At 40.1% G+C, this 23,886-nt stretch overlaps 1 protein-coding gene across 4 annotated transcripts in view; it reads left to right on the top strand.

The window, feature by feature from the left end:
* LOC131447387 (ras/Rap GTPase-activating protein SynGAP-like) overlaps positions 1 to 23,886 on the top strand; it is a 38,874-nt gene that overhangs the window by 7,138 nt on the left and 7,850 nt on the right. For 3 of the 4 annotated variants that reach the window (XM_058619138.1, XM_058619137.1, XM_058619135.1), the window contains 15 exons: positions 6,682 to 6,770; positions 7,080 to 7,201; positions 11,906 to 12,059; positions 12,209 to 12,307; positions 12,411 to 12,671; positions 12,760 to 13,095; positions 13,206 to 13,350; positions 13,625 to 13,769; positions 14,088 to 14,324; positions 16,077 to 16,278; positions 17,335 to 17,525; positions 19,090 to 19,294; positions 19,824 to 20,402; positions 22,841 to 23,482; positions 23,630 to 23,791. In XM_058619138.1, the coding sequence (XP_058475121.1) occupies positions 6,726 to 6,770; positions 7,080 to 7,201; positions 11,906 to 12,059; positions 12,209 to 12,307; positions 12,411 to 12,671; positions 12,760 to 13,095; positions 13,206 to 13,350; positions 13,625 to 13,769; positions 14,088 to 14,324; positions 16,077 to 16,278; positions 17,335 to 17,525; positions 19,090 to 19,294; positions 19,824 to 20,402; positions 22,841 to 23,482; positions 23,630 to 23,791 (3,525 nt within the window). In that variant the 5' untranslated portion in view covers positions 6,682 to 6,725. The remainder of the gene's footprint in view (positions 1 to 6,681; positions 6,771 to 7,079; positions 7,202 to 11,905; positions 12,060 to 12,208; positions 12,308 to 12,410; positions 12,672 to 12,759; positions 13,096 to 13,205; positions 13,351 to 13,624; positions 13,770 to 14,087; positions 14,325 to 16,076; positions 16,279 to 17,334; positions 17,526 to 19,089; positions 19,295 to 19,823; positions 20,403 to 22,840; positions 23,483 to 23,629; positions 23,792 to 23,886) is intronic. The other variant, XM_058619136.1, reaches the window with a different exon arrangement.

Raw genomic sequence — 23,886 nt, 5'->3', positions numbered from 1 at the left:
TGTCTGCTCACGAAACTCAAAGTGGCTGTAAAAGTTTTCACGTCAAAGCCGGCTTTACAAATTCAACAAATGTCATCGAGATTTATTTACCTGAGGACATAAAACCAAAACTCTATAAGGCAACGGTACACTAAATATAAACTCACCTTTTTCAAAGGTGTGGTTTATTAAACTGTGGAATAATTGTTGCATACAGTAGAGATTCAGTTATTAGCCTAATTTTTTTTATAGTTATAGAATTATCCATTTAAGAGTGACTGTTTTAACTGTAATGTAAAAATGAAAGAATACTGTAAATATCTTTTTACATTTTCCTGCTACTACTATATGCCAGATGTGAGCTATAATTATTATTGGTAGCAGCAGCAGCAGCTTGTTATTATTTTCTGAAATGTATAATCATCAGTGCACAATGAAATGTTTCCAGTACATATATATTTGGACCAAAACAATGAATAGAAAGCCTGACCAGATTAGATCCTACATTAAGAATTATCTGTGCCGTCAAATATGAAATATCCTACAATGAAATGATCATGCATTTGTCCAGATGTTTGGATTTCCTGCAGTAGGGTGACTATAGTATGTTCACAGCAGCATTAAAGTACGATTCAGTTGGGTCACCTTGACACGTTGAGCTCTTCACAAAATAGCAAATTCCCAGCCATAATGACCGGTTGCTTGTTGACATGAACGTTATTTGAATGGTGGAATGATGGCAATTACAGAGACCTCCATATGACACGAGTGTGACATCCGCCCGTCAGAATCCTAGTTGTCAGATACTCCAAACCAGACAGAACGGGATTGTTTTTGTATTTGTGTGTGTGTGTGTGTTCAGTTACTTTTATAATTTGTAGTGCTCAAACTATTGCAGACGACTCATAACGAACACATGACATGAAACGGAATGAATGTGTCAGCTATCAAAGAGTGACACAGCAGTGAAATACAAGAGACAATGTTTTATTACTCAATCTCCTTTGAGATGCACGGTGACATCAGCATAAAAGAAGATGATGGATTTTTATGCGAGCATACTAAAGTAGAGGAGCACAGTGTCGAGTAAAAACACAGATATTTCAGCCTGTCATGCTACACATATACACAAGTAAGTTACGCAGGCTCCACATGAACATCAAAAGGATAATCAAACGAAACTTAACCGCACTAGTCACCAACCACAATCGGAAAATGAATAAGAAGGATTTGTAATATAATGCTGAAATTAACACTCCTATCACCTAGACTTTAAAAAAAATAAAAATAAAAAGCCCTGCAGTATTCTCTGCGGGAATCATTTTGGCTATGCTATTTCTTTAGTCATAGCTGTGTCTTCTGTGTGGCACAAACTAGCTTGAGAGGACACAGTGGAACTCTAAAATAACTTTGCAGACAAGTGAAACTGTGTGGGGCTGTTAACTGTTTTGTAATATATGTGTGAATATTCCCTCACACTGAATCTTGAGCCGTTCTTTTAAAAAAAAAGAAAAGAAAAAAAGAAGAAGCCACCAACCAGGCAGTATTTAGGATGGAATTGCTGTAGATGAGGCACTGATTTAACCTTTGTCTTATTGATTTTCCCTCAGCTAAGAAAGTACTGAGTAAATTCCAGTGTTCTACATACTGTATTTGAAGAGTAGAATTATGATGATGTCAGGTTTAGGCCATTTGTTCACTATTTTGGTTCACATTGAAGTATTTTAACAGCAAACAGTGTATTTGATTTGATGGTCAAAGGATGTGTGCTACTGGCATTAGTGGTCCCCTGACTTTTATCCTTATTTTTATCTAGGGATAATAAAGTGTATTTATATGTGATACTGATATTAAAACTGCCACTGCTTCTGTGAACCAGCTTGAGACCTGGACACTGTCACTGATCACATGACTGCCAGCTGGGACAGAAGGGAAAACTGATTGTAGACACTTAACAAATGGCTCATCTAATAAAAAATCTATACCTGCTTTGGTATACAATATTTTAATTAGACAGCTTTTTTTTGACTGAAAACCAATTTATTAACTGATTTCTCCCCACAACAAACTCCATAGGGAAAATCAGTGATTTTACTTTAGAGCACACAGGAGTCGTTGATCCACTGCTGCCTCCATCACTAAGTCCAAATGTATCTTGTGACTCTGGTGCTTGACTTCAGTGTTTGAAGTCCTTTCAGGTCATTAACCTAAAAAAACACACATTTACCCAACAAGACAGCAGTAGACCAGCAATTCCTGTGTCTTTAGTGAGATAAAAATGCTGCTTTTCTATGTGGACTTTGGTGTAGGAGGGTGAAAGGTTTACAAACTTCAGTTACCAGACAGAAAACGCCGTCTAATGCTAATATTAAGTGCTACACAAAGTGTTATGCAAAATTAAGCAATTCTGTATTTAACTGTGTGGCTGAAACCGTTTTCCCTCTGTCCCTGATGAAAGCCATGTTTACAGTGGTAATATGTACTTCTAACTGTAGGGGGAGCTCCATAGAGAAGAAGGTGGAAAAGCCACCAGACAAAGGTCTGATTCTTAATCAACCCTTCTGTGTCAGCAACGAGTGTCTGTGTCCCAGGTTGGTTTACAGAAATGATGATAATGTGTTAATTCCTCATTTAACCACAATGTAGAAAAAAAGCTACTATTCACTACTTCAAATGTGGGATGTGTGTAGTGCTAATTAGCAAATGTTAAAATGCTAAAAACAGATTTTGACTACACTATACAAACATCAACATGTTAGCATACATGTTAGCATGCTAGGCATTAGCATTTAGCCTATTCCTGACATTAATATCACAACCCCACAGTCTTGTATAAAGTACCTAAAAGGGATACTTGAGTACAAGTACAAGTATCTTACCAGAAAATTACTTTGGTAGAAGTTTAAGTCACTTTTTATATTATTACTAAAGTAAAAGTCTTAAAGTATAATGACATTTACAATTCAATTATAGAAAATCGCTATATTAATACAGACCATTTACAACTCTTCTTCTGATTTTATCTGGTTGTAACAAAGATAGAGGAAATGTACTGAAGTAAAAATATACTCATTTAGGAAATGTAGTAAAGGTTAAAGATAAAATAACCAAGTCAAGTACAGATATATGAATTTTGTACTTAAGTAACAAAGCATTTGTCCTTCATTGCACGACAACATTGCAACCCCCTCCACTCAGACATTTCTTACAGTGGATTTATTTCTATAAAACATTTTCGTTGCTTACGCCCTGTGATGGACTGGTGATCTGTCCACGTTGTACACTGCGTTTTGCCCTGTCAGCTGAGATTGGCACAGCACCCCCACAAACCCTCATGTTTAGGATAAGGCTGTAGAAGACGTATGCATTTTCATTGTTTAATCAAATGAAATGTGCCAGTACCAATTAGCATATTTGTTTGATTCATCTCTATTGTGCAATGATTTTTACTGACTGTGCCATGGGCAGGTTGGATTATTTATTTATTTTTTTCAACATATTTTGGAATATAAATTGTGGATTTTAATCACTTAATTATATGGTTTGTGTTTGTATTGGGCTCTTAATGTCATGATCACTCTGAGCTTACTGCTATTCTTGCACTGTAACAAGGCTCATGAAAAATGTTATTTTATTCACGTTATTAACAAGACGGTTTCCAAATACGTATTAACAGAGAGATCTACTGTAAATGTTGAGTATGTTTCTCTAACACCCACTCAGTCTTCCTGTTTCTGTCTTTCTCTCCCTCTGTATCTCAGTTAGCTAGAGGCTGTTGCCACCCACACACTCTGTCCTGACAGCAATTTACATTCAGAATAGCCCATGTGAACACATCTTTGTGTTAAAATATATACATTTACTTACAGCACCTCATGGTGCAGGCGACTTATTAAGAGGCAGTGATGTTAAAACTGGAAATATGCTAAATCTGCCCGTCAGAATGCTTAGATCAGTTCGGTGTAGCTCGTCCTCTGAGAAGTGAGACAGATGCTGCTGAAAGATGTCCCCCTGGACATCCAATACGTCTGATCAGTTCACGTATGTGTGTTGCGTTTGCAGCAGCGCGGCCTTGTGCGGCATTTCTAGTTATTTCACCATCTTTATTGTGCAGTTGTGTGCCAATATCTTCTACAGTTCAAGTAGAAGCCCTTGGAGTTGTTTCCATGGATACCAAACAATTAGCTAGGATTCAGAATGGAACCTGGAGAGTAGCCTATTTACAGGCTTAGGGAGCTGGGAAATCATAGGATGACAGAGTGTCTTGGTTCTCTGTAGCAAATGGGGAAACGCTCCTTTGGGTAATGGGCAATTTCTAAAAAAAAAATTACCCTGACAGATGAATCACAGATAAAAATAGAAAGGCGGACTGAATAACAACAAGAAACCTGATCACATGCTTTGCTTTAAGAGACAACCTATAGATGATTCACTGACATGTTATCCCACACTTAAAAGGATCAAATGTATGATTTTAATTACACAAACACCGCCACTCTGTAGTGCTGCCATTACAAACCCCTGATATGTGCTGTGCTGTGATTCATTATTTTGTTTTCCCTTTAGAAAGACATCATGTTAATATCTGATTTTACTGAGAGGAGGGGAATTTTGTTATGTTCTGCCCCCAATTTCTAATTGGTAGCGAATGATGTGCCCAAACATTTCTATTAAACAGTCGCATGTCTTAGCATGGGACAGTTGACCTCGTGTTTTCCCACATTTTCCCACATGACAATTTAAGTTATGAGTTGTTTTACATGCGGTGTCGACTATTCTATCAATCGACTATTTTCGTGTCCCTGTTTTTCATGAATCAGAATTAGTTTATCACTTTGAAATAAACATACTGTAAAAGACACATTTAAAAACTTTTAAGGTGCAAAGGTTTTTTGGACAGACGGCATATAATTAAGTGATAACAAAAAACTAATAAGATAACAGAAATAAGTTTAAAAACAGAGCAGCATGTTAAAGACTAGTTTAATACAGAGGCTTTCTATAGCGTCCTCATTCTCCGTCCCAACGAGTGAACTTTGATTGGGTTCTCTGTCATGAGGTAGTGGCCGTCACTGGGGAAAGTACCAGACTTACTTGGATCAAACTAAGTGGACACATGGGTGGAGATTTAAGTCTGAAAAAGGTGGGGAAGTAGGGTAAACAGGAAGGAAATGGGGAAAGGAAGCACCACTTGGAATTTATTAGCGTTCAGATTCGGTAATTGGAGACACATGGGACCTATTTGCCTCCATTCTGCTGTTTATAAAACAACTCTTGCACTTGTGTTTTTCTTTATTTGGCAAGATAAGGATTTTGGATTATTCACAGATGTGCTTCTGCACTGGCCCCATCTTCCTTAGTCAGCACCCAGTCATATTGAGGAGGGAAGAAGGAAGCATCAGATCTAATTCCCTCCAGATAGCTGCATACACTTTTATAGATCCATCACCATGTTCCAGAGTTTGCAGAGGCCTAAAGTCAGGCTGAAGATGACTCATAAGAGTGTTTCCTTCGAGGTATAGTTCTGTATACGGTTGTCTCGACAGGATGTGCGTCATTATATGTTGGCTTTAAATAAGAAAAGTTTTCCAACGGCCGAGGCATAAATAGCTGCTTTCGTAGACAATATGCACATGCCGTCACACCGTTGTCTTTGTTCCTGAGCGTCACTTTTCTGTGTTGTTGATGTGCTGGTAGCTGTGATTAGTGTGTGTGTGTTTTGTTGTGACTTCTGACACTGTTATTCTTTGTATGCATGACTGAAACAGCTGCAATGTAATGAATTCTGCCATTTAACATGTTTTGCCTCTGTAATTATTTTTTGCTGTTGTACGAAACTTGTCCATAGGCCAATGATGGCATTTAGCAGGAGATTGGCCAAGCTTCATGTATGCTTATTATTATTATTATTATTATTTGAAAAACAAAATGCCACTAAAAGCATTTTGAACCTCACCTATAGGTGGCAGCAAAAATACAATGAAATGTGGTGTTGAGGAACACAATTTTGAAGTGACTTATATTGATTTTTATGATGTGGGCGTAGTTTGCCTTACTTAAACATAAGGTTATGTGCATATATTCCCAGAATTTATCTTCTGTGACAGTGTAGGTCTAATATGGAATGATACACAGTAGTACAGTGTACATTTTGCAGTCGGTTTGACAACAAAACCTTTGTGAAATGACGGTAATGTCAACTTCCCTGTCATGTTTGATTACTGATTGATTGCAGACACTAATGCGAGGTTAAAATTGTCACTATGAACAACATGGAGACCAATATGTAATGAACAGAGGTCATAATTTAACTTTTCCAGTTACAAACTGTGATCGATATCATTAACATTCCAATACGTACAAAAAAAAGTTAGAACCCATAAATTGCTGCTTGTTGCCATGCTGTTTTTGTTATTATATAATGTAATTATTTATGCATTGTCTCTTCTGCTATGGGAAACTAATTGTCTGTGACGTGGAGATTTTGTTTACACAATTAATAATATGTCAAAGTTTGATGGCAGTTTGTGTAGAGTTTACACAGGTGATATATACTACTGTATGTATTTTAAGGAGAGTCTGGAACTGAATGTAGGTACAAATTAAACCAAAATCAGTTGCTGTTAGAATAACCTTTTATCTATGTATTTCATGATAATAACCACTTTTTTTCCTTCTTTTTATGACACTTTGTCCCTAAAGACCAATCTCGCAGGGCAAGTTTTGCCTCTGTAAGACAGTCAAGCATGGAGACCCCTCCAAATGCCACCCCGCAGCCCTTCAGACAGCCGGTGAGTGCAGCAGAGACACATGTATTCCTTTTCCTTTTTTAGGGGGGGGGGGAAGCATACTCTGATATTGTAAATTAGTCATTCTCGCATGGAGAGCAAAGCCAATTTATTTAATGCCTCATTTAAGATTTACACTTTCATCAATAAAGAAATGTTAAAATTTCGTTGCATATATTATTTGAGCTTGGCCCAGTTGTTAATGATGGATATTCTTTGAATTATGCAGTACAGTATTTTATAATGGTTAGAGCAGTGATTTTACTCTGCTCTTATCATCTGTAATGGAATGGAATCTCTTGTCAATTCCAGAGTTTTCTCAATCGAAGGTTAAAGGGTTCCATCAAGAGGGCCAAAAGTCAGCCCAAACTGGACCGGACCAGCAGCTTCAGACAAATGATTTTGCCCCGATTCCGTAGTGCCGACCAAGAGAGGTAATACAACTTTACTGTGTAAAGACATCATAAAATTTCATATGATAGAACCATTCATCTGGCTGCATAATGTAAGTGAGACTCATGGGGGGTTTGGACTCTGTCCCAGTGTGTTCTGGGCAAACGCCAAGCCAAAAGGTTGCCAGTTGATTGCATGCATAATAAATATAATCCTACTTGACCTAGGATACATATTACTAAAAACATTGCACTTTGTGGCTTTGTGAATATTTATTAATCAAATCAAAAGCTTCCTTAACTGCCTTTTCGTGTGCAATAAAGAAAAATCAGCAAAATGCCCATTGTTGTAAATGTCTGTAATTCATAAAGAACCCTCAGTGCCTGCTGCCTGTTATGTCACAGCCTGCCCTGAGATCACACAATAATACAGCATCAACAATACCCTTAATCAAGCACACGCAAATCCAGGGAGAATACGGCACGGTGGGCTCTAGTATCTCCATGCGGAAAAGGATAGATGGCAGAAGTGTTTTTTATCGATGTCCACAAAGAAGAAAGTTCATGCATGATTGTGCTGCAAATAGAATAACCTATCATTGGATACTGCTCTTAACCTGTGAGTCAGGCAAACAGCATGACAATATTAGAATTTTCCCATGTGTTGTCAGTTGGTGTTTTTGAATTCAGGTCATTCCCATGAGGCTAACTTTTCGAATAGCTTTGTGTGGCATTATCGCTGCTGTGCTTTTCACTGGAATAGGTATTATGTTAGCTGCCAGATGTGTCTGTGAAAGGTAGCAATGCGGGGATGTTGTGCTGCATTCCAAACAAGCTTACCGCAACCTGTATCACCTATGTGTTAATAGTGAAAGAGAGGAGCCACTGTGGCATAGAGGAAATGTGTTTTTGCCCTGCTGTGTACACGATGTCGAGACGTACACGATTGAGAAAATCTGGATTGATAATGCGATGAAAAATCTGCTTTAATTTACAAGAGCGGGTCACACGGCTGTATGGTTGGTAGCACTGTTGCCTTGCAGGAAAAGGACCTGGGTTTGTGGCCCGGTCTGACCTCATATGTGCATGGGTTTTCTCTGGTTTTCCTCCCACATGCAGATGTGACCTGGACATTTTAAAATTGTGTGAATGTGAGAGGGAAGCAGTAGACAATTAATTAATTTACAAGAGCTGAATACAATGACGCTATAATGGTGCTGAAAGTGATTGTTAAAGGTCCAGTGTGAAAGAATTAGGGACATCTAATGGTGAGATGTTTTCCAAAGTGCATCAAATAAGGTAGCCTTAAGAGCCTTAAGAGGATGTCGTATTTTTGTGTCCCTTGTGACCTACAAAGAAAAACGTTGACACACGGGTGATTCTTCTGTCCTCATTTGGAGCGAAACTTCCTCAGAATTCTACTTGCACTGAAGCGCTGGCTTGTAGACATCAGACATGCAACCTTATTCAGTGGTGGAAAACCCTTGATTTAAACGTTTAATTAAGGTACTTCAACCACGCTATGAAATGCCAAGCAGGTCATATCTTACTACAAAGGTGTTTCCTTCCATGTATGATAATGTTACTGGAGGTCAGTGCAGATTTAGTGACCTTAACAACTGATTGCTGTACCTTCATGGCAACACAGAGCTACATGACTCTCTATGACTTCTCTTTCTTTTACAGTTAGTTTCCAATTGACTGGTTATTGTTACATTCATATTGTTAATAAATTATTTAAATTGACAATAAAGCCTTAGTGTGGTACATTGCAAACAAATTATATCAGTCGTGCCACCATATAGACAATCGAAATGGGAATATAAAAAAAATACTATAATGAACTACAAAAAGCAAAAATGGAAGACCCATCGGCGCTAAAAGAGAGAGAAAAAGATCAAGAATGGAAGTGAATCGTGACCTTATAATCGAAAATCGAATCAGATTTGGTAGAATCGTGACACCCAATGCTACAATGCCTATAAAACTGGATCTGGATCCTGCAGCTCTGCAGAACCAAAAAACCCTAGATCTTTTTATAAGGTTTAAATGTAACATTTAGATCATTTAATCTAAAAAAGCTCAATTTTTTCTTATTTCTGTTATCCGTTCATGTCAGGAGGAAATAGCTCGCAGCTTTAGAAGCTCTCACGTGCTTTCTTCCTGTTTTGTTTTCTGTCGTGAGGTCACATCTCAAAGGAATCTTGCTTGCATTGTGATCAAAATTATATGCTGTCTCCACACAATCCAGTCATGACGCACACACGGGAAATGTGAAGTTGTAGAAAGGGGGAGGCATAAAGTAAAAATATAACGCTGACCGCACACTTTTCCCCCTCCCTGATGTATTCTCGACATTTTTAGGGCAGGTGGGGATGCCCGCTAACCATTTATGTGGAGTTTAGCTGTTCACGCAGTATGCGAGCCAACACTGAAGCCCGAGCAAAATAAAACAAGTGATATGTGATCCCGAGGGGTTAACGCACTGAAGAAGAGTTTGGTGTTGTTTGGGGCTAATGTCAGTAAAACCTTCCCCTTTGACCAAAGACATCCACCGGTTCCCACCACTGCCTCCGACAGCTGCTTTCACAGCCTGCCTTGAGTTCTTCCCACACACAAGTAATTCACTCAGTAGTGTTAGGATGACTTAGCTAAATACCCTCAGTATCCAACCTCACACTCTAGGTTTTAAACACAGCTGCTGTACTTCTGCTGCCAAGTCGGTTTACCGAAGCATTTCACACACTGCACTCTCTGCGACAGCACTGTACCCCTGACAGACTTTAAATGTGGCCTTCAATTATTGCTCGCCATTTACAGTCCAACAGGTGTCTCTGAAAAACTCTCCCCTTTATTAACCAATTTGTGCCCTGTTCTTCCTACCACCCACTTATATCGTCCTTTGTGTTCAAAGCAAATTTGAATAATGACGTCGTTGCTCCAGCTTTTCAGTGCAGATGAACTCCACTTTTTTTTCAGTTAATCAGTTCTCAAAATGAGTTTCAGAGAATATGAAATGGATAATTACACATTTTGAGAGTCAGACACTTAGACTTGGGATTAGAAAAATTATACCACTCATTAGATGCTGGTTTGATTAGCTTAGCTGATCTTAGCATCCTTCATCCATCCTAATAAATTACATGGCACATTATCCCCTTTTAAAAGTGTATCTTTATCTTCATGCCAATTGAAAACATGTTAATTAGGATTATTGAGCGTACTGATACGTTTTTATACCAGGTAAACTGTTTTAAATGTAACCTAAGTAGCTACACTGACTCCCATATAAGGGATTGGAACATAAAGCTGTATGCTAAAGCTTCCATGCCTTCCTTGAATGTAAGAAGCTGCACACACACTGGATGACTCTGGTTTATAAGGCTTTTCTTGGCTTGGTTCCTGCTTATTTATACACTTTTCTTCAGAGAACAAAAAGCCATTATGCCTTATGTTCCAATGACATTTTGTACCTGTCTGTTCCCTGTGTTCGGACCGAAATGGGGGGAGAAAAGCTTTCAGTTTCTTCTGCCACCTCTGCTTGGAATACCCTGCAAACTGAACTAAAATTATCAGCTTTTATTTCACTGGGAGCTTTCCACTCTATCTTAAAAGAGCGACAATCTGGGAATCCATTGAACAGTGCCTATGTTCTTAAATTGTTACTGCAACCATAACTCCTGCACTTTATTTGTCTATTTACTTGCACTTTTATATTTCAATGTTTGTTCCTATTTTTATTAAAGACTTGTGAAAGAGGTCTTGACCTCAATGGGTCTTTTATCTGGGTAAATAAAGGGTAAATAAAATAAATAAAGATTGCCACTAAAATAACTTAATTTTATAGTCTACTCGTATTTAGCCCACATGAACCCTGACGTGGTTATGATGTTTATTGGCAGTATGATTTCCAGCCCTCCTCTAAATTGTGATTGAACTTTGGGATAATACGGGGGGTCTTGAGGCACACATGTTTGGCAACCCATGCTTTTAAATACAGACATGGGATTTTCATCTCACTGAAGCTGACAACACAAATCAACTTATCTCCTTAAATCAAGTGGATCATCTAAAGATCTATACTTTCTGCATAAGAGGCCCAAACTTCACGTCTGTATCTTACAGCTGTCAGCCAGCAAATCAATCTACTCATTAACTGTGAGTTTATATTTGCTGTACCTCAACCTAAAATGCTGCACTTAAACCCAAAAGGGCAGGCACCCCCTCGCTGAATGAGATGATGACACTGACACACACACACACACACACACACACACACACTGAAGTTCAATAGTGGATTTAATTTGGTCTGCCTCGGGAGAAGAAAGTTCTTGCTACATTTTTTTTCATTTGGCTTAGTGACCTCGCTTCGCCTGAGAGACTGTCTTGACTCACATTTATGCTTCCACTTCCACCAACACTTTTTTACGCCTTGATAGAGCTGGCCTGCACTAAAGGTTACCCAAAGATCAGGTTGGATCCTCTGCACCACAGTTTCCCAGCAGACTGTAACTGCTGCAGTCTTACCAAATCTACACAGTTGCAGGCTATATCAATTCTACAAAATCTGGTGGTCTTAACGTTCCCATAAACTCATTATAAAGGGATCTGGTCTCAGGAACCATACTGACATCACAGAAGGGACTTGTGAGAATGGGCTGCAGTGACTTATTTTGGATTATATAAAGAAGCAGTAAAATCAAATCTGACATTGAATTGTAAATAAATCTCTTCTTCTCTCACAAGGACTCGCTTGATGCAAAGCTTCAAAGAATCCCACTCCCATGAATCCCTACTGTCCCCCAGCAGTGCCGCGGAAGCTTTGGACCTGGTTTTGGATGAAGATGCCATAATCAAACCTGTCCACTCTAGTATTTTAGGACAAGAGTACTGCTTTGAGGTATGATACGTTGTTTTTAAAGATGGGAAATTGTGATTTTCTTTTCAGGATTTCAGGATTTGTAAATTGAAAGCAATTGTTGTTTGCCCATATGGAAGGCATCATATCACTGTAAATACACATTTACTACAAGTCTGTTTTGACTGAAGGTGACGACCAATTCAGGGACAAAATGTTTTGCCTGCCGCTCAGCTTCAGAAAGAGACAAGTGGATTGAGAATCTTCAACGAGCTGTTAAACCCAACAAGGTAGATACAATAGATGTTTTTGTCCCCGCCTGTTGACCTTCTCTTGTACTATAAGGTGTAACATGGACAGATGTGGATAAGGACTGTTATAATCCAGTAATAGAACTCCTCATTTCATTTCCAGGACAACAGCAGAAGGGTGGACAATGTACTCAAGTTGTGGATCATTGAAGCTCGAGACCTCCCGGCTAAGAAACGCTACTATTGTGAGCTGTGTCTGGATGATATGTTGTACGCACGCACCACCAGCAAACCCCGGACCGACACCGTCTTCTGGGGCGAGCATTTTGAATTTAACAATTTACCAACCATTCGTAGCCTTCGCTTGCACCTCTACAAGGAAACAGACAAAAAGAGACGCAAGGTGAAGACGGGTGAAGACTGAAACAAAAGGATCAAAAGAAACTTAAATAAACTAATGAAAGCATGCTGTTTTGTTTTGTATAATCTAGGAAAAAAGCACATACATAGGCCTGGTCAGCATCCCCATCTCCAGCATCACGGGTCGGCAGTTTGTGGAGCAGTGGTACCCAGTGATACAGTCCAGTGTTTTGGCCAAAGGCGGTGGTGTTGGAAGCGCCAAAGTCATCAATGCCTCGCTGCGTATTAAGTCTCGCTACCAGACAATGAACATCCTGCCAATGGAGCTGTACAAGGAGTTTGCCGAGTACATAACCAACAACTACCGAACACTGTGTGCTGTTCTGGAGCCGCTGTTGAGTGTGAAAAGCAAAGAGGAGGTGGCGTTTGCTTTGGTGCACATCCTTCAAAGCACGGGGAAAACAAAGGTAAACAATTGACATGCACGTAAACTGCCGTTTCTTTATGTTTATACTGATACCATTGGAGAGTTTCTTTATTTTGCCTTCACTGAATTACACACCTAATCTATTTTCAGGAGTTCCTATCTGACATGGCGATGTGCGAAGTGGATCGATTCATGGATCGTGAGCACTTGATCTTCCGGGAGAACACGCTCGCGACTAAGGCCGTGGAAGAGTATCTCAAACTGATCGGTCACAGATACCTCAAGGATGCTATAGGTGAAACTACACAACACTGTGTTTCATAGCTCCTGCTGAGTAAATCGAATACTTAGATAGATTCAATTTGTACAAAAAAAATGTACAAAATGAAATGACAACATTTTAGCCACATGCAAAGAATTTAATTGGTATTATTTTGATTATAGGTCAAATTCACAGATGTTCTGATTGTAAACTACTGTATTCTTGACACAGTTTTGCAACATATTTGTCCAGATCCAACTGAATGCATTTTTGGAAACATAACGAGAGTCTGATTTAAAACTTTCAGGTGACTTCATTCGAGCCTTATACGAGTCTGAGGAGAACTGTGAGGTCGACCCAATGCGCATCCCGCCTTCAGTTCTAGCCGACCACCAAGCCAACCTTCGCATGTGCTGCGAGCTCTTACTCTGCAAAATCATCAACTCACTCTGGTCAGTTTTCAGTACTGAAATTTGAATTTTCTTTTCTAGTTGTTGATGAAAACCGATTTTTTTAGTTTCAAATTGTACCTCCTCATTCATTATTTTGGTTTTTAAACCAGTATACTGCATAATAGTATTTTTTTTGCAAACTAAACTAACTAAACATAGTAGGGTTTTTCCCAGTGATATAATCATTAAACTCATCAGTAAACAGTTTTTTATGAGCATGCTCTTCCTCCTCAGCAGGGTACAGACGTTTTCCATATACATAAATTTATCTCCTGCTTCTCCGTGACAGCGCTTAATAAAGTTATGTTTCTATCTCAGCATATTTCCCCGGGAGCTGAAGGAAGTTTTCGCCTCATGGAGAGCCAGATGTGCTGAGCGTGGAAGAGAGGATCTGGCTGACAGCCTCATCAGCTCCTCCCTGTTCCTCCGCTTCATGTGCCCAGCCATCATGTCGCCCTCCCTGTTCAACCTGATGCAGGAGTATCCCGCTGAACGCACGTCCCGCACACTCACGCTCATAGCCAAGGTGATGCAGAACCTGGCCAGCTTCAGCAAGTGAGTCTCTGTCATTGCTCGTCCTCTACACCAGCAGCAAGATAACAATATTTCTGATTCAGTTTATTTTTAGAACGGGAGACATTGATGCTTGTGTGTGTCTCACAGACGCTTGCAGTTTTGACTGTGCGGCTGGAAGTCATTACTCACCCACAATAATCTCAGAGCCTTTTCAGCTGCTTACCTTCACTCTGAACCCTTTATTGGCATTTTCTGAATATTACTGACCTAAATAGGAACCAGAAAAAGACGTCAAATGTTTAATTGTAAATAATAGACTCCACATTTCAGGAAATTGGATAATCAGATATGCTTTTTGTGGCCGTAAATATTGATTTCCTCTGGTTTGTGTTGTTTTAATTTACATATCTATGGCCTCTGGAGTCTTACAAGCAATTTGACATCACTTTGCAACGGCCAATATTTTCCACTATTATCTTCCATTTACAGACGCAACAGTCAGGCAAGTGAATGTTTTTCTAATTAACAGACAATAAGGAAATAGTTGTTAGTTGCAGCCTGAGCTCACTAACAAGCCTCTGCCAGGGCTTTCATTTTCGTGTGCCAGGAGTGAGTGAACAGCTGCAGAGGCCATTTGAATCTGACATCAAAGACTCTCCTGAAACAGGTCAGCTAATTGGCAATGTGACAAAATGTTAATCAGAAATTCACCCTCAAGTTGCATAGATTCGCCAACTCTTGACTGAGCTCTAAAAAACAACACAATATTACATTCAACAAATTGTTAATTTAACATTCTCTCAGTAGTTTATTTTAGTTCCTGTTTTCTTCACTTTTTTTCTGGAAACGAGTCGTTGAGTGTGAATGAGAGCCGTAAAATAAAGATGCAGCGAGAGGAACGGCAAGTTAGTTAATTAGTACGGTTTCATTATAAGCAACATCTTTCATAATATTGCTTTCATATTACACAGAGGCATTACACCCCCTCTCCATATGCTAATATTAATTTTTAATCTAAATTTCTGAACATGTTAAAGCTGCTGTTAGCCTAGCAGTTAGCTTCAGTGCCACGTGTAAAGTCAAAAACAACAGTGAAAGTGAACAGCAGGATTGCCTTACTGTTGCTGTTGTTACAGTGACCATAAATGATAATATGATGTGTTTTACAGGTTCTAGAATAAGCTAGCTTCTTGCTAGTTGCAACAAATATGCAGCTAAGTTTTGTTGCTAACTTGTTTGTTTGTTTGGCGATACTTTAAAGCAGCGATTACTACATTGCTATAAAATATACAGGAATAAAACAAATCAATGCCGTTTAAATGATGTGTTATTTTGGTGTCACCGTGTTCGTAAAAACAGCATCAGGTTGACATCACTCGATGAGTCTTAATTTTTGCATCACACTTGATGGTAAATTCACCTGTGAATTGTTCACAGTTTCGTGGCCTTTATTCACGACTTGTCATGGAGCCCAGCTGTAATAACCTTACATACATGTGCTGAAAGATATGCAAAGTGAAGTGGACTGATTATTATTTCTGTACAGAATTATTCAATCCTTTGTCTCGTGTGATGACCAGGTTGGCCTCAGAGAGTTGTCAAACTCTTAATTTTGGGAGTGCTTTAATGGTTTTTCTCAGATTTGAGACCAATTTCACTGACTCTAGATCAGTAGCTATTCGACACATTTCAACTAAACTGATTCACTCAGCAGCAGCTTTAACTAGTTAGATATTAGACTTATTAATTTACTGTTTTCACTCTTTGCAAATCATGTGTCCTATCACACAGATTCGGACCCAAGGAGGAATACATGTATTTCATGAATGAATTCCTGGAAATGGAGTGGGGATCCATGCAGCAGTTTCTTTATGAGATTTCCAACATGGAGACGGGAGGGAATGCTGGAGGGTTTGAGGGCTACATCGACCTCGGCAGAGAGTTGTCCATGCTCCACAGCTTACTGTGGGAAGTCATGGGCCAGCTCAGCAAGGTAGGTGGAACAACGTGATAAATCTCCAGCACATTTCAATTAAACATTTATTATGATTTTTGTCTCACACTTTGAAGTGGAGAAATGAGAGGAAAATTAGGTTTCTGCAGCTTTTTCCATCCAACAGATACTGAGTATTATTGAAACTCTGGGAAAAAAGAGGTGAAATTAGATGTACTTAATATTTAACCTCAGTGTGTGCACTGTTAATTTAATGAAATATAATGAAAGTTATAAATACTTTTGGAGTCAGCCCTAAATTGCCTCATAAATGACCAAATGTGTAATATGATATGCTTTTCATTGCTTTTTTTTTTCTCTCTCGTGTTGCTGAATGACTTTTGAATTTTAAGAGTGGTGAAGTGAGTCATGTAGCTGAGGTTTCCGACTGCTGGGACATGGGTCGGTACTCGAACACCTGCCTCCAGGCTGTGAGAATACAATATGATTCTGCAAAATACACTGAATAATGATTTTATTTTTTTTAGTAATACACCGATCTACTCTGCGTGTCTGTGCTCAATCACTGATCAGACGCCATTCTTTCTTTTTTCCCCCTTAAAACTAAGTTTAAATTAACTGCATATCTAAAAAGATCGCATTAAATCATCCATGCACTCCCTGATGAAAGACGTGGGAAAATTTACTTAATCAAATTAATTATAAGTTATTCAAGAAACCATGAATTCAGCTCTGCCTTCGCATTAAATGCATTTTTACTGAAGCACATTGGGGAAGTAGTGAACTATTATTAAGTGGTTTGCTATTGAACTGGCCCATGATTGACAACTAAAACTTATGACATTTAATGAAAAATAAAAGAATCTAATGTAGATTGGTGATGTTTGATTGTTAAGGCAAGTAGCAGTTAATGAAAATATGGTTATGTAACTGTTTGTATGTATGTACCTGAACTTGGCACAGTTGCATGTTTCCTCATCACTAAAGCAAAGATGTTAAATGTTAATTGTCATCACTAGTTGGACCTTTAGTCTCTTTACGTCCAAAAATGTAAATGGTCGGGTTTGGGTTGAAAAAAATGCCTCTGTGTTTTAGGATGCTATTCTCAAACTGGGACCTTTACCACGGTTGCTGAATGACATCAGTGTCGCCCTGAGGAACCCGCAGCTTCACATGCCCACAAATCACCAGCCAGAGCGACCGAAGGACCGACTCTTCTCACGACCATCTTTCAATCGTCTCATGTCCTCTGACTTCCAAAGCCTTATGATGCGAGACTTAAACAGGTAACTGCTCACAGTTTCATCTGCTGTGTACTCGTTTGTTGTCTTCAGTTTACGAATGCTATGGTTAGAGGTCCATTGTGGCAGGGAAATACGGTGGCCTTTGCATTCCAGAACGGATGTAAACACTCTTTCAAAACTCTCTCCTACCAGTCATTAGTCAGTTCCTCCTTCTTCTTTGTTGGTCTATGCCCTGCGGTCATGTGGGTAGAACAGTTTTTTCTTCTTTTACATTGGAAGCCTCAGCTTTAAAACATGAAACACACACTAAGGCTGGTTTGTCTCTTTTGGCTGCTGTCGAAAAACTGTGGTAGTTGGTAGTCCAAAGTACATAAAAAGGCTTATTCAAAGGCTCCAAAAATCAAACAAAGTATTATTTAAAGCGATTATGTACTTATACAAACGTACTTATGGGAAGTATATTCAATTTCTGCTAATTAACCCTCCTAAATGTTCCACACTGGACCTGTAACTGCTCCCTTGGACACCAAAATGCTTTCATGCTGATAGTAAAATGTGACTTTTTCAGGATAGTGTGAATAACCATGATTTCTACTCTGCATCTCTTGCACATTAATGTAGGAATAACAGTTTCATATGGGTGTAATTAACAGTGAGACCTAAAAAAAAAAGAAGCAATCATACACAATAAGTGAGATTCAATAGCTCAAAACAAAAAAAACTGCTGTATATCAAAAAGCCAATAATGAATCAATCCATAACTGCAAGCACCATCTGTTCACTCTCTCACCTAAAGCACTTTGTTTTATTGTGTTTTAATTCACACCAGCACTCTGCTGCTGTCGAGAGACAAGTTCTTCTCATTACAGCCTAACTGCCTAAATGTGAACTCTTCAAGTAAGAGTAAGAACGAAGGTAATATCGGAGGGCTCGCCCAAGCTATTTTGTGTTTACTATTTTGAGTCCCTCCTACCAAGCAGTTTGTGGAAGCACAAAAATCTGCAGGAGTAAACATGTTTTTGACAACTCAAACAACATGTGTGGGGGGGGTTGAGACGCGTTCTCCTCGCAGGGTTTCCACGCATGGTTGAACAATCATCACATAATAAAACATGTTGTTTTTGCTCACCAGTAAATCCTATGGCAAGTGCATATGGTCATTAAACTATTTTTAATGTTTAACTCCCTCCAAAGAGGTCATGTTTTTGGTAGCATTGGTCTCTTTGTTTGTCAGTTTGGGAGCAGTATAAGAGAGAGATTATTAGATTTTGGTGGTAATATGGATTAGAATTGCCTGTTGGTTGAATTGAAAACTGTGGGAAACTGAGTTGCCTTAGTGGAGGTTTGTGTTCTGTCTCTAGTTTTCAATGAATCTGGTCTATAATAATGTTTTATTTATCAGTTAAGACAGTGGTTCACAACCTGGGTGTTATGAGCTATTTCAGAATTTGGGAGATTAATGTAGTGGGTAGCTGAATAAATTGAGACGACAGCCCAAGTGAGGAAGAATGGTTCACCAAAAGTTCACTTCTCACAACCTGAAACCATACCGATGATGTGTATCTGCCACCACGTTATGGTTCTTTCTGTTGTTGTGTGTCTGCAGTTCAATCGACATCTCTCGCCTGCCGTCACCTACGACTGGAGTATCAGCGGTAGAATCCCTCTCATCGAACCTGAACATGAGGCGCCACGCAGAACGAGACCTCCGCTCGTCAAGGGAAGTTTTCTACGTGACCCGTCCGCCACTAGCTCGATCCAGTCCGGCGTACTGCACAAGCAGCTCGGACATTACTGAACCTGACCCAAAGGTAGGGTCAGCCTTGAAAGTATTTGAGACCTAAAGAGGCAAATATGTAATTATTCTGTCTATCTATTCCATTGCATTCGGCCCAGTTGGAACCCAGGATGAATTGATTAAAAATGGGGTCGTCATTGTGCCCTTACCATACATTTTTTTTTGCCATACCTCAATAATTAATCCACCGATAATAATTAAAATTTATCAGTCATTAATTACCATGATAAAATGTCAGATTTATACTCCTGAGTCGAAGAAAGTTGAAGAAACCAGAGAATCATTTCATCTGAGGCAAAACATTACTCGCAATTATGTGTGTTTTCATAGTGCTTTAACATTATCTTGATGAATATTAAACAGTTGTATTGATACTGAAGAAAATAATGGCCATATAAATTGTTATTGAGTTATTGCACAGCCCTAGTTTATAGCTCTAAGATGTAAAAAAGACATAAAGAGGCAACAAGGGAAATTAAATTAAATTGAGGAGATAAGAGGTCATGAGCAACATTAACTTCCGTTTTCCTTGTGTGTCTCAGGTCCACAGTGTGAACAAAAGCGTCTCTATGATGGATCTTCAGGACTCGCGTATGAACAGCATTTCCAATCTGAACTCAGTGGGCGACATGCTCACCTCCTCTCAAGCCTCCATCGCCGGCCTCGGCCACAGCTTCGGGAACCTCGGCGGTCCTCATCGTATGGGAGGACATATGCCGACGGGCCCAGCGGGCTCAGGCTTGAGGCTGAGCCAGATGGGCCACATCGGGGGACCCACAGAATCCATCTCCCAACAGCAACAGCAGGCAGCAGCGGCCATGCATTTCCCTCTGTCTTTCCAGAACCCGCTATTCCATCTGGCTGCCCAGAACTCCCCAGCTCAGTCTCAGGCTCCCCCTCCTCCTCTCCTCCTCGCCCCGGAGCCTGAGAATGGCCACCATGATTATTCGCCGGCCTTTGGCAACAGCGCTTTCTCCCGCAGTGAGGACTTGTCCGCCCTGCGGTCACAGAACAGTCTGGTGCAGCCCAGCATTGTCCACTCACACAGCTACAGCGACGATTTCACCCGGCAGAATCAGAGCAACGACTACGCCTGGCACCAGCTGTCACTGCAGGTGCAGGTAGGAAGCGTTTACTCATCCTCTCACACACAAAAACTTCTCCCCAGCCTTATATTCTCACTAAGGACGAGATGATAGTTATAGTGATGATGAGAATTGTTATTAATGATAAGGATTTTTGAAACACTCCTGGTCTCCATCTCTCCTTTCCATTCTTCTTTTCACCCACCTCTCCTTCACTAACCCTCTTCCCTTCCCCCTCCTTTCTCTCCTCTCTCATATCTCAACCGGTTGAGGCAGATGTTTGTACACTCTGAGTCAGAGATTTCTTCCTGTTAAAAGGGAGTTTTTTCCTCTTCACTGTTGTCTGTAATTGCAGGGCCCCATGTAAAGTGCCTTGAGATAATGTTTGTAATGAATCAGTGCTATTCAATTAAGATTGAATTGAATCATCAACCATCATTGCGATATCAACATCAAAAAAGCCCATATTGGAAAGGCTGCTTGAACTGTGATTCATTTATGCTGCTTATCCACTACACGGCACGGCTCGACTTACATTGCTATAGTACCTCCTCAACGTGGGCGGAGTCATCGCTGCGCGGCTGCATGAAACTGCCATGACGTCTTTTTACACACGACACAAACACAAACACAAACTAGTGACTTGGAAAGCAGTTGATTTCCGTGTAACTGAATCATCAGAATCAGTTGATTAAAAAGATTAGTTCAGTTCTTCCTGCACGACCGGAGCACAGACTCCGTCTGAAACACAGTCACAGCACTGAAATACAGCGGCAGGGTTTGTGATGCTGCTCACGATCGCTGACTCAAATATTGAGATTTTAGACATTGCCTTTGCTAAATGTTGGAGATCAACACAAGTTTTCAGGATGTTTTAAGTCTTTTTAAACTGATTTGGCAGTTTGGCATTGTTCACTTTAATTCTTGTGTTGAACGTCTTGCTCGTGACTCTTCCAGTGACGTCACTCTCTGACCAATCAGTGGCCGGCAGTCTGACCACGCCACGCATATTATCACGTTGTGCCGAGTGCCGGGACCATGTAGTTGAAAAGCGGCAATAGATAGATCTTCATGCTTGTTGTGTGTCTGCATAGGCTTCTCATATTGTCTTTGTACGTTTCTGCAACGTCATTGTTGTTTTTTCCCTAATTGTGGAGCCGCCGTTCTCACTCGAAAACACAAAACAAAAAGGGAACTAAAACAAAAACTGAATTTCTGACATTGAGAACTTTTTTAAGACAAGACAAACGTTATCACCTCATTTATTATTAGTGAGATTTTAACATATTGATTGAGCGTAACGTAACTGTCTGCATCTATTGCTGCTCTCAGATCAGCACTTGCATCATTACACCCAGCTTGTGTTTCCATTTTCACAGTTCTCTCTTAGTCTGCAAAGCACAGATCCAAGCGAAATGTCACAAAATGTGCACAGAGCAGGATTCTTCCATTGTGTAGAAGATGATAATCAAACAGTAATGTGAGGGCACTTTTGAGAGACACTTGTGATGCTGCACACAGGAGCCAGATTACTCCCTCACCTCCACCGTGTAGGGTGCTTGACATCTATCACAGTGTGCATCCTTGTTTTAACATGCTGTTGAACAGAGCAGTCATGTGTCATAACAGGAAATACGCCCAGTATTTTTATTTAAAGTGTATGAATTTTGGTTTTATGGAGTTTTGGGAGGATTCTTGTATATTTGTTGAAAAACTGACCCTTAACTTTGTGGCCAGCTTTGTGGGCCACTGTACAATCTCGCTGATAAGTGTACTACAGTGTTTCTGTGTTAAATTATAGTCTTTAATGATACTGTCATGCAGTCTCAAGCTATTCCTGTCCTGCTGCGTGGGCTTTAATGGAACAAGCTTCACAAGAGCCTCCTGTTTTAATAATACAGATGGTGTTATCAGGACTGTGCTTTATGCATTAATCATACATGCAAGGACGTACATATTTAGACAGTGACACTTTTTTTTTGTGCTTGGACACATTTAAAATAAAAACACAGGTGTGCTGTAGTTGTGATAAAAGTCAGTTTTACTGTTTTAAAAAAGTTTTTGCTAGATGCATAGGGAGAGTGAGAATCTTCTTCATTTCCCCCATCTTTTTTAAAAAGTTTTTTGCATCTAATCTTTCTTACCTTTACCCTTTCTCTCTTGTAAAGTCTCTGTACTGTGTCATATTTTTTTTATTATGTAGCATTTTTAAAATGGCATTTTAGTTTTATAGTTTGAAAAAAAAAATGTGGTTTAAAAAGACTCTTGTTGGTCAAACACTACAGTATGAGAACAGCCGTTTGCCTTTGTGTCATACTGTAATTTGACCACTGGAGGGCACCAACGTGTGATGTTTTCAAATTCTCTAATCGTGGTTTTGTGTAAATTAAGAAAATAATTAATCCAGTGAATGAAATGAAACTGTTCTCACATTTCTGAATGATTTTGTCCGTCACCATGTTCTCTCCTCTCAGGAGTCTCTGCAGCAGCAGCACATGATGGGAATGGCATCACAAACAGCCACAGGGACGGGCACCCCCGCCTCTTTGGCCACGCCTCCCACCACAGTTCATCCTGTCCGCCACTCATCCATGGCCCCGCCACAGCACTTAAAGTCCCAGCGGTCCATTAACACTCCAGCTACTGCCACCCCGCCGAGGGCTCGTCCACAGAGCAGGAACCTCCTCCTCAACTCTTCTGACACAAATTTCAGTGGCAGTCAGCCAAAACCCCGCCAAACTCAGCAGCTGCCACAACAACAGCAGCAGCAGCAGCAGCATCAACAGCAGCAGCATCATCAACAGCAGCAGCATCATCAACAGCAGCAGCATCAACAACATCAACAACATCAACAACAACAGCAGCAACAACAACAACAACAACAACAACAACAACAACAACAGTCACAGCAGCAACAACAGGAGACACAGTTGTCGCTGACAGACAGTCCAGCTCCTGGTCTTCCGTACCAGACGAGCTCTGCCAAAGAGAACCAGGCCCCGTCGGCAGCTGTGGAGGAGTCGACGGACACTCCAACGAAAAGCTCCAAGAAGTCTCAGCAGTCACAGCTGCAGCCTCCACAGCAGCATCTGCTCAAGCCAGTTGTCAGTAAGCAGGTGAGTTTCACTTCAAACATTCTATTTAAAGAGATGCTTCAAAGACTGCTTCAGTTCACACAACATGAAAGGAAAACAAACTATCACTTCAGTGAGAGGCAGCGTCATTTTCCGGTTTTCCGACCTCGTTTTGTTTGGTTGTTCCAGGGTTCTCAGTCGACTTTGAACACCCCGGCCCTCAATGAGCGGGCAGTCGCCTGGATGTCCAACATGCCACATCTCTCTGCTGACATCGAGAGCCTGCGGCCGGACCGTGAGGGTCAGCTGAAGGAGTACTCCAAGAGCATGGATGAGTCACGATTAGAGAGGGTCAGTACACTCACTCGCTTCCCATGTTCAAGGGTGTGTTTCTGCACATTATGCCACTATTCAAAGAAACAACAAAGCAGATTCACAGGAAAAAA

Source organism: Solea solea, chromosome 20 (assembly GCF_958295425.1).
Source record: "Solea solea chromosome 20, fSolSol10.1, whole genome shotgun sequence".
NCBI lineage: Eukaryota > Metazoa > Chordata > Actinopteri > Pleuronectiformes > Soleidae > Solea > Solea solea.
Note: the sequence above shows the minus strand (reverse complement) of the source record. Positions and strands in the feature narration are given on the sequence as shown.